This window comes from Dermacentor albipictus, chromosome 9 (assembly GCF_038994185.2).
Source record: "Dermacentor albipictus isolate Rhodes 1998 colony chromosome 9, USDA_Dalb.pri_finalv2, whole genome shotgun sequence".
In the NCBI taxonomy this organism is placed as follows: Eukaryota; Metazoa; Arthropoda; class Arachnida; order Ixodida; family Ixodidae; genus Dermacentor; species Dermacentor albipictus.
In genome coordinates, this window is record NC_091829.1 from 66,080,931 (window position 1) to 66,092,972 (window position 12,042).

Genomic DNA, 12,042 nt, shown 5'->3' on the forward strand with positions numbered 1-12,042 from the left:
GTGGGTCCAATAAAGGCCCACCGCTGGGAATGGATATGATAAGGCCGGGTGGGTCCAATAAAGGCCCACCGCTGGGAATGGATATGTTGACTTCGCATTTACAGCCGTAATTTGGCTAAAAAAAATAGGAGCAAAGACTTTCTGATTTGCCTTCGTAAGTATTTTCTTGGCACGAAACAAGCGCCACGAGGTTACTAGAATGCTACTTCAACAGTCCACGTCAATTTAGATAGCATTTGCCTTTAGTGTCCCTTTAACGTCACACCACGACTGTCGTGTGCCGTCAACTCCACCGCCAAATATCGTCAATGAACGCAAGCAGCGCAGAAGCTTCGCTTATGTTGATTCCTACAGGGCTTGGTATGTGCACGTTTTTTCACGATTTCAAATCAGCCAAGAGTAGATTATCCTGCGAAGGTCGAGATGTAAATGAATATAAAGATTAGAGGATTAGTGGGGAAGGGTGATTACATGAATTTGCTAGGAGAAATGCACAAAATCTATCTATCTATCTATCTATCTATCTATCTATCTATCTATCTATCTATCTATCTATCTATCTATCTATCTATCTATCTATCTATCTATCTATCTATCTATCTATCTATCTATCTATCTATCTATCTATCTATCTATCTATCTATCTATCTATCTATCTATCTATCTATCTATCTATCTATCTATCTATCTATCTATCTATCTATCTATCTATCTATCTATCTATCTATCTATCTATCTATCTATCTATCTATCTATCTATCTATCTATCTATCTATCTATCTATCTATCTATCTATCTATCTATCTATCTATCTATCTATCTATCTATCTATCTATCTATCTATCTATCTATCTATCTATCTATCTATCTATCTATGAATGAATGAATGAATGAATGAATGAATGAATGAATGAATGAATGAATGAATGAATGAATGAATGAATGAATTTTATTTCTCCTGTTTACAACAGAAAGGAAGCAGAAGCTAAAGGCCATGTGGCCTGACGAAGGCTTCTGCTCCCGCAACAATTCGGCACGCAGGCCGTACGCAGCAACATGTATCATACATACATACTGAAATCAACTGGAATAGTCACGAGACAATATTGTTTTCGTGAAACAAAACATGTATACAAGAAATATGAGAAACGAACAGGATACTCAATGTACGATGCATTTTGTAAGCGAACAACCACAACCAAAGAACAAAAGAAACAAAAGACTGACAATTTATAGTGTGGTTCTAATCAGACGAACTCAATATTGTTCAGGATGAGAAAATGTTTGAATGATTTATTAGAATATTCTATAATTTCATCTTCAAAATCATGTAGGCGGTTTAGTAGTGCAGGTGCCTGGTAACTGACTAGTTGTTTTCCGTAATTGGTTCGTATTTTTGGTGTTCTCATGTTATGTTGTCGAAGGCCGTAATGCGGATTGGTGGGTACATTCAAGATGTACTGCGATTTGTTATGTTTAATGTATTGCAGCAACTTGTAATAATACACCTGGTTTGCCTTTAACATAGAGTGTTTTATAAAATATGGTGTGGCTCTAAAGTTTTGTACAGGGCCGTAGTATCCCTCGAATGCGCGTAGGACTCTTTTTTGTAGCACTATTAGTTTATTATAATTTTTTTGCGAAGTAGTGCCCCAAATTAAAATACAGTAGGTTAATCTAGAATAAAAGAGTGCGTAGTATAAAGAACTTTTCAACCATGGAGGGACCAGAGTACTGAGTCTGTATAAGCAGCCAACAGTTCTGCTTAGTTCGATAGCAAGTTTGTCGATGTGCATGTTCCAGGCCAAATCCTCTTGGAACCACACTCCTAGAAATTTTTGACATTTTACCTGTTCTATCAGCCCGTCTTCAAAGAGAATAGCCGCAGTGCAGTTACGTGGTTTATTAGTAGGAGCAAATATCATATATTTCGTTTTGGATGAATTCATTTGTAGCTTATTATGTTGTAACCAGCAAGAGAGTTGCTTCAGGTAATTGTTAACTTTTGATTCGAGCTCTGTTATAGTAGCAGCTTTAAAGAATATATTAGTGTCATCTGCATACATAACTAATTCGGGTGAGTCGGGTATGTCACACAGATCATTAATATATATTATAAATAGAAGAGGTCCAAGTATTGATCCTTGTGGAACACCCGTTACGATTTCCGCGTAAAATGAAACATCATTATTTATACTGACATATTGATAGCGATTGGTTAAGTAATGTCGTAAAAGTTCCAATACGATACCTCGTACACCGCACTGTTCCAATTTGCTAATAATAAACTGTGGCATACTGAATCGAAGGCTTTCCTAAAGTCTACAAATAAACCTAATGTGTACATTTTATTTTCAATATTTGTTATTATTTTATGTTTGATATTAAGAAGAGCTACTTCACAAGATTTATTTTTTTGGAATCCATACTGCATGTCACTAATTACACTATATTTACTGAAAAATGTTTGTAGTCTAACATTCAGGGCACTCTCGAATACCTTTGATAGAACAGGTAAGACAGATATCGGCCGGAAATTTGTCATTAAATGTTTATCACCTCCTTTGTAAATAGGGCATACACGTGCTATTTTTAGACAATCAGGAAATATACCGGTTTCAAACATTCTGTTTATGATGTGAACAAGGACAGGTGCAATAATATCCGCAATGTATTTCATTGGTACTGGTTTCACATCATCGTACCCAGCAGAGACGGTGTTTTTTACTTTGAACAGCAGTTGCACAACTTCAGCAGGTGTAACAGGTGTAAGTATCACTGAGTTAGTAAGACTGAATTTATTCACTATAGATGTGGCCGTGGGCTCCGCCCTGTCGGGATACTGGGTGCTGGAGACGAAATATTCATTTAGAGCAGCTGCTGCTTCTCTGCCTGTCAACAGGCCAGTGGCTGTCTTTATGTTAATCTCCGTATTCTGTCTTTTCGTAGATGTTAAGTCTCTAACTTCATTCCAAACTTTCCTAGGGTCATTTTTTATTTTAGCAAATAGCCGTTCATAGTACTTAATTTTTGCTTGCTTTAATGCACTGTTGACCTGATTTCTGTATTTTTTGTAATCGGTCAACAATTGCACACTCCTACATTTTACGAACAAGTGATACATTTTATTTTTTCTTGTTATCATTTTTAGCAAAGCAGCGTTTATCCAGGGTTTTCGTATTTTCTTGCTCCTCTGATTGGAAAATTTCAACGGAAACGCTAGGTCGTAGCACGTAATCATTTTATGAAAGAACAATTCGTAGGCTGCATTTGGATCTTGTTTTTCAAATACAGAGGACCAGTCTGTTGATAGGATCAGAGCACGAAAATTTTCTAATGCGCTTGCGTGGAAACTGCGAATCTGCGCTTTTTTTCCTCCTTCCACTCGTTTGTGCGCGTGAGGAATGAAACAAAATACAGGGAGATGATCACTTATATCAGCGGATAACAGTCCCGCAAGGCAGTCAGTCGGGTGTACATTGGTTATGCATATATCAAACAAGGTAGCCGTTTGCGCCGTTAGCCTAGTGGGTTCTGAGATTACGTTTGTGCACATGAACGAATTGATAAGACCAGCAAACTGTCTAGATGATATGTCGTCCGACAACATATCTATATTTACGTCACCCATTATGATAAAGGGGGAGGACGAATGGCTAAGGAAATGTAGTACCTGTTCTAGGAAATCAAAGAACGTCAGTTTGTTTCCCAATGGTGGGCGATACATAACCACAACTGTGACATATTCTAGCGTACCATTATACATTCTATATTGTTCGTTACAAGTGAAAATTCTGAAATAATCTCATGTACAAGACACTGTTTAACATAGACAGCCACGCCACCACCTCTGCACTTTGTTCTTACTAACCCATGGTATGTGTAATTTTCACAGTACGGGGGGTTATCATTCACAGTAAGCCATGTTTCACAATACAACAAGATGTCAAAATTATGGGCGATTGACGCAAATAAGCAGTTCAGTTTGTCCTCTTTGTTTTTTATGCTCCGCACGTTTAGATGAAATATTTTTAGCAGTTTACTGGTATGAGACACTAATTTATTGAAAGACTGAACATCATAATATGTGCAATTCATACGATGAAACTAACTAAAAAAAGGAAAGAAGAGAAGCAGGCCAGGACGCTCACGTTGTCATCTTATCAATGTCTTCCATACTGGCGATTCGAATAGCAGGTGAATTTTCGTCCTTGCGTACGAACACTTTGCCGCCAGCCGTCCATACGAACCGCCATCTCAGTTCCTTTTTTCTTTCTACTGCGGCACCAAGAAGTCGTTTGCCATACCGTGTGAGGTGTTCGTTTACGAACACCTTTGAGGACGATTGAAAGCCCAGCGTGGTTGTATCCATTCTGCTTTTTTTAGCTTTACTAAGGAAGGCATTCCTCTTGGTTCTGCGGACAAACCGAACAATTATATTTGCTTCATCATGTCGAGCAGTAGGCACTCGGTGGCAGATGTCGATATCAGCCTCCGAGACCTCTTCCTTAATCAGCTCACCAATTTGCTTCACGACGACTAGTGGTTCGCCTTCAAGTGGAATGCCCTTTATCTCAATGTTATTTGAACGTTGATATTGTTCCAGTTCCTCAATTCTGTGTGATAGCTTGGCATTCTCAGCGCGAAGATCCTGGTTTAGTTTTAGAACCTGCTGTATTTCTGTTTTCAGCTCAGTGACCTCTTGAAACTTATCTTTTATCTATCTATCTATCTATCTATCTATCTATCTATCTATCTATCTATCTATCTATCTATCTATCTATCTATCTATCTATCTATCTATCTATCTATCTATCTATCTATCTATCTATCTATCTATCTATCTATCTATCTATCTATCTATCTATCTATCTATCTATCTATCTATCTATCTATCTATCTATCTATCTATCTATCTATCTATCTATCTATCTATCTATCTATCTATCTATCTATCTATCTATCTATCTATCTATCTATCTATCTATCTATCTATCTATCTATCTATCTATCTATCTATCCGTCCGTCGGTCTATCTGTATGTCTGTCTGTCTGCCTGCCTGCCTTGTCTTGTCTTGTCTTGTCTTGTCTTGTCTCGTCTCTTGTCTTGTCTTGTCATCAGATCAATCTTTCGTGTTCGGTCTTCAGCGCCGATGCCCTTCAACGACGCTGCCGAGGCGACGCAGTACGCGGAGGCGACCACCGAGGCTGACCCGTCCTCGTCGGCGGCCGGCCACGATGGCGCCGTGGTGCACCGACGCGTGGCCGTGTGGTTCGACCGTGCCGAGACCGACCAGCTGACGTACCACGTGCGCTTTCCGGAAGCCGCGTTCGACCTGCGCGAAGACTACAAGCGCAGCCTGCTCGTGCCCGGACCAGCCAACATCGACGCCCAAGACGAGACCAGTTGAGCGATGCCTAACGAGTTTATGTACTAATGCGTGAGCGAAGTCAGATAAACGTTGTGTAATACAGGGATGAAGTCGCTCAGACTGTGTACAGGCTGGCCGACGTTTCGATGAGGTGGGCCTGTCTTTGTCAAAGGCGCCTTTCACAGAAAAAAAAAAGAATAATAAAAGTTGGCAGTCACGTTAGCATGCGCTAAAGATGATGAAGGCGAAAGCCTGCGCGGTCACGAGGGATTAATTAAATTACTTTGACATTCTCATTCGATTGCGTTGTTACTTCCTATTACTTGTTTTCGCTTTACTTGTTTTTTTTTTTGCTATGGGTTAGGTTGTTCATCCTCCGAAGACGTGCTTTCCATCACGCCACATAGCGCGTTCAGTAGGACGAGACAGACAAGTGCGCCGCCTCCGCACCGCGTTTATATATATATATATATATATATATATATATATATATATATATATATATATCATCACGACAAGTGCGCCGCCTCCGCACCGCGTTTATATATATATATATATATATATATATATATATATATATATATATATATATATATATATATATATATTACGAAGCGCCACGTCATCGCACGGTTTCTTCAATGGCGCCCTTAATCGGATGTATACGTAGACACCATATGACTGGTCGCGGTAGGCATGGTAGGCACGTAATTCACATTTGAATCACCTTAATTCACTCTACTTCACTCAAAGCACATATTGATTAACAATTTACCTTAGATTCACGTTGAACACTTAAAACGCTTAATTTACCTTTGCACGTATCACCTCCAATAACTTATCATGCCATTAACTGTATTACTTCGCCTAATTCACATTTTTTCACGTAATTTACCTTAGATTCACATTGAACACTTCAAACACTTCATTCACATTTAAGCGTATCACATTTAATCACTTATCTTAGACTTATCTTTCCAAGACGTCACTTGGGCCGGTATTTTGTAGCGATGCCTTTTCCGATTCTATGCTTTTTCAGGCTTTTCGCGCTTGGCCCGTGGTCAGAGCGATGGTCTGCCCACATTATCAACGGGATCAGGCGGCCGTGTGTGGTGGATGATAAGAATAGCATAGAATAAGGCATTAGGCATCGCTACAATATAGCGGCCCTGAATTTCGATGTCATAACGCCGGACGGTCGTGCGATTTTTCGGACTTATGAGCCATCTAAGGCTTCCGCCTAAAAAGAGAGAAAGTAAAAAGGAGCTAGATAGATAGATAGATAGATAGATAGATAGATAGATAGATAGATAGATAGATAGATAGATAGATAGATAGATAGATAGATAGATAGATAGATAGATAGATAGATAGATAGATAGATAGATAGATAGAGAAAAGAAGAGAGGTTTCACTGTTAGTGCTTCACTGACAGCGACAGCAAGGCTTAGTGCTGTCCTTGAACTCTTCGGACGGTGTTCTATGTTTTCTAATTGCCCGTAAAGAGCGGTGCAATTGAAATTAAGTCGTGTTTGTATTATGTGCCCTAATATTATTTGCATTATTTTGGTAGTCAGGAGATTTAGGATAAAAGGCATACACTGTGAATGAGTTTTAACAACATTTCTTCGCGATTCTCAAATGCGGAATTCAATCAAGAACATGGACCTATAGGTTGACTTTAGCGGTTGAACAATATAGCGTCTTCCTTGGATATACGGCATGTGTGATAGCGGATACCGCACGGCGACGGCGAAAATTCGTCTCGAGTGTCGATATAATTGCTATCGCAATAAAATACGTGCGCCTATCGAAACGTTGGCCAGCCTGTCTGAGACACTTTACACCTGTTTACATGCAACTTTTATCCCACATTGTGCTTCCATCTGTCGGCCCCCATATTGACTTTGGAATGGAAGCACAAGGTCCCATATGTTATGCGACAACCTTCTCCCGCCGTATACATATGTGGGTGCGTACTCACAACTCTTAGATTAGAATTCTTCGCAAGACCGATTTACAGGAAATCTCGATGCATATTAAGGCGACGAAAAATGCACGAATAGCCGCAAGCCATCTTTAGAGCGCGGTTGCAAATAGGCTTTTTAAGAAATAATGACTGCTGTGTTACTGTAGCTTTTCTCAGACGCTAAATGGTTGTACAAAGAAATGAAAAGTCTCTTAAATAAGAAAAAAAAAGAAGAAAGCTGTTGAAGGACTAGTGTTTCCTATAGACATCTGTTAACGGGCACGTTGTGAGGAAAACAGCATCGCTTGTAACCTAAAAGACAAAACTTCTACATGAATGCAGTATCAAAAATGCAAAATGAAGGACCATATACTATACTAAAGATCACAATTTGTCATGTAAGATTCGGTCGCGAATCCAGGAGATATAGAAAGAAATCGCGTCTGAGAATTTGCGGCACTTTGTTTAGCAGGCGGGAACAGCAACCAGGCTAACATTCGGTTGTTTCGAAGTACTCGGCCAGTTCTGAATATATTCGCAAACACCGAGTTGTCGCTCTTCGAATACGAATAGTCAGTGTATAATGTTCGATTCGTATTCGAAACTTCGAGTATTCTCCCACCCCTACTTTTTTTTACTGTGTACAAATTATAGCCGTGAAAAGGCACTCAGCGCGACACTCGCATTACGCTACAAGAAGCCAAAAGTACGTAGGTACAGGCGAGTTTGTTGCGTATTCCTAGCTAATTTAGGCAGTGTGGCAGGACGACGAGATAGACAGACAGAAAGCGCACTACGGGTGCCTCGTATACTTCTGTGCATACTTTAAGTCCTTTGAGAGCTTTGAGGCGATGCTTTAGCGGCTCGCTCTTATAAATTCGTCAATTTAAAATATTTCCCCTAAAGTCATTAAGTAGGAATAATTTAGTGCAAATGTACCTGTCGGTAGCCGTGTTGGCGGTTACCGCTCAAATTCTGTAGGGCCGAATTCGCAAAGTATTTTGTGCGCAACTGCATTTTGTCGTTGGTCTTCTCTCTAATACGCCCGACATTGCGCGAATGGCTGGCGCATCTTCTCTTGCCATCAATTTTAGGGTATAATAACTTTTTGTAAAGATAGGCTCGTTGCTCGAAGCCTGGCCAGCGAATCCCTTACTATTAACAATCTCAACAAAGTATGTATATAAGGGCAGCGTCACAGTGTTGCGTTGCTGACCTTTCCTTTGCAGCCCTCTTATAGTTAACGCCGTAAACCCGCACTAACTTTCTCTGTTTAAGCAGTTGAGAGTTAAAGAAAAGCACCATCTTAGGCTGTTCAAAAACTATTATAGGCTGTCTAAACGAGGGGTCCCCAATATACCTTAGAATCGACAACCTATACAGAACACGGCCTGTATTCACAAAATGGTGTTCGGCTAGAAATTGTTGTAAGAGCAGATATGTGATGCCGGGCATATGAAACGAAGAGCCGACGGTCAATGGGGTAAAGCACTTACGATCGAAAAGCTTTGCGAATTCGGCCTTCCCGCCACCCTTAAATTTTCGCACTGGGTTGATTTTTTTTTGTAAATACTACGAACTCCTAAATCACTTCTATATTTTCAGTCATTCCTTATTTATAATTTTTACCTCATATAAAAAAAATTCACAGTTCATTTTTCTACGATATTACTCGTAATTATAAGAGCCGACCAATCCCGACAGCTACAGATCGGACGAAAGGGGGCGCGAACAGTGGCGGTCAGTTCTTACCAAGGACGTAAAGGAAAAACTTTTTCTTTAATCTCCTTGGTTCTTACCAAACGATTTTTTTTTGAACTACGGTTCTGAAGCATGCGACAACCTTTATCGGCGAAATGGCATTGAAATCGGAGTCGAGTTCCAACACCGGAAATGTCTATTGAGCCACTCGATCTTTTCCTTTTTCTTTTTTCAGGGCTGCTGCTTCCGCTGCAGTACTTCGTCGAATCGACGTATATACACATGATAGCCGAATCCCTGGAGAAAGAGATCAACATAAAGGTTAGCGGCGCAATTGCGAGAGTAAGCAGATATCGCCGCTCATTATCTCCTGCGTGACGTCGCCTGTGAAATGGGTGCATGATTGGGCAGCGGAGTGCCGCTTATCGTAGATTTGGGGGCCACAGTTGATACATGATTTTGTTTTCTTCTTCCGTTTACGTTCACTTCGTAATGTCCTTCTCGCGCGGAGGGCCCACAATGTAAAATAATTCACACCCTTAAAAGTGAAAAAAAAGGTGTAAATGTGTTTATAACTCACACCCTTAGGGTGTCAGTTATGTAAATCACACCCTAAGGGTGTGAGCTATAGACACATTTACACCCTTTATCGCTTTTAAGGGCGTAAATTATTTTACAGTGCTATCGTACCCTTCGCAGCGGGGGCGTACGGCTTTCTGGGACGGAAAGAAATAAATACTAAAAGGATCGCTACAAAAATACTGTTCTTGGAGCCGCAATGTTTTCTTATGTTTTTTTTTTTCACTGTAAGAACGCATATGAGAGCGGGCAAACATTGGGATAAGGGCTGCGTTCTTACAGTAAAAAAAAATATATATATTTATAAGAAAACATTGCGGCTCCAAGAACTGCATTTTTGTAGCGATCCTTGTAGTATTTCTTTTTTTCCCACTCCTAGGCAAAGTTACACCCTTTGGATTGCCCCTTCTGCCACACAACGATAATCGTCATCTGCCTTGATGCATTTCCTTTCTTGAAAACGCCGCGCCCGCTACTTTCCTGTCGGGAATGCTATCATGCTGATAACGCGCATGCCGTTCGTTATTGGAAAGTACCGGGCTCGCAGCGTTAAAGAAAGGAAACGCATCAAGGCAGATGACGATTATCGTTGTGTGGCAGAAGGGGTACTCCAAAGGGTGTAACTTTGCCTAGGAGTGTAGCGTTGTAAACAAGTACTTGCTACCAGGATGGATTTCGTCAGGGTCACACCAACAGTTTTGCAGTTCATTCACGTATGTCTTGCTTCTTAGATAACTTTACTTAACATCTTAGGCATCTAAGCAAACAATAAAGAGACAGTAAAAAGATGCATTGGATAAAGCTAAAGTGGGAAATTACACTTTTGGAAGAGAAACTGTCTTTTTTGGTGACTCATGCATTGGATAAAGCTAAAGTGGGAAATTACACTTTTGGAAGAGAAACTGTCTTTTTTGGTGACTCTCAACGCCTGTTCATTATTTATTACGTCGATCTTGTATGCTCTTAACCATGCGCTGAGCATCAGACTCGGTCACGCTTACTAACTAACTAACTAACTAACTAACTAACTAACTAACTAACTAACTAACTAACTAACTAACTAACTAACTAACTAACTAACTAACTAACTAACTAACTAACTAACTAACTAACTAACTAACTAACTAACTAACTAACTAACTAACTAACTAACTAACTAACTAACTAACTAACTAACTAACTAAAACTAACTCGACTACACTATACTGCAACGATTGGGCGGGCCGATCCGACGAATCTAACGAATCTAGCAACTAACTAGCGCACTTCTTACCACGATAACACAACTGTTACCTTTTTGCGATTCGAGAACTATTAATTGACGAATCCAGCCTAATGAATATACTCCTCTGAATCCGGAAGTTATATACTTTCTGTCCAACTATCGCTTTTTTCTGCTCAAAGAACAGAGCTGTAAAGTGATAGCTGTTCTGGGAACGCACATCGCAGTTCTTTGAGCGGCCCTTCCAGTTTTTTGTTTTTTTTGCTCGCGCACTTCCGCTTGCCCCCTGGACACGTGTTCCCCTAAACCACTCGCAGATTGTGGCCATACGTTGATAAGGTGAAAGCTTGGACGAGTTGGTGATTCAATATCGACGCGTGTTCGCACAGCGCAGAAGACGGGGACTGGAGGAAGCGCCCGTGTTGTGTTCTCCCTTCAGCCCTCGTCTTCTGCGCTGTGCAAACATGTCGATAATGGGGCCACCATACGGCTGCGCATTCCCTGTATGTACAGTCGACCAAAAAAGTTTACGGACCACGGGATCTCGGAAAATTCAAAATATACGAGCAGCCTTTAAAGGCAGCCAGTAAAATTGTGCATTACAATGTTGTTCGCATATGCCGAAAAAAATGCTGGAAATGGGAATAAGAGGCTGCGTTTTGAGACTGAGGAGATATTCGGCTTTTCGTCTGATCTCTTGGTCCGTAAACTCTTTTGGTCGACCTACACCCGTGCCGCTGTGGGTCCCGCAGGTGGAGCTGATGCGGTTCCCGTACCCCCGGCTCTTCTACGGCTCCGAGGATCGCACGCTGAGCCGCGTGGTGCTGCGGTTCGGCATCGCCTTCTTCGTGCCTTTCTGCACGCTCGTCGTCAAGCTGGTGCAAGAGAAGCGCGTCGGCGCCAAGGTGCGCGCGACAATCAATGCCTGTCGCGGCCGCGAACGTATATGTAGTACACACTGGCCCGCGCGCAAAGCTTTTGAAGTGCGTGTTGACATTCGCCGACACCCGGCGATATTCGTCAAGTTGTGTACATATGTTCACGCGGAAATTGCGTTTGTACGCAGCTGTGCTCGCGAACGAATAACGTTTATGAATTATGTGCGTGTGTAATCGACATCGCGGTTATAAGTTGTGCGTTGCACGCCATGATATATTTGTCAAACGTAAACGTGCTTGCGGCATATGTTTGTACTCGCA

General features: G+C 41.0%; 1 protein-coding gene across 3 annotated transcripts in view; it reads left to right on the forward strand.

The window, feature by feature from the left end:
• Positions 1-12,042, forward strand: part of LOC139050081 (phospholipid-transporting ATPase ABCA3-like) — a 98,012-nt gene that overhangs the window by 7,294 nt on the left and 78,676 nt on the right. For all 3 annotated transcript variants that reach the window (XM_070526279.1, XM_070526277.1, XM_070526278.1), the window contains exons 4-6: positions 5,149-5,406; positions 9,278-9,363; positions 11,596-11,748. In XM_070526279.1, coding sequence (XP_070382380.1) covers positions 5,149-5,406; positions 9,278-9,363; positions 11,596-11,748 — 497 coding nt within the window. The remainder of the gene's footprint in view (positions 1-5,148; positions 5,407-9,277; positions 9,364-11,595; positions 11,749-12,042) is intronic.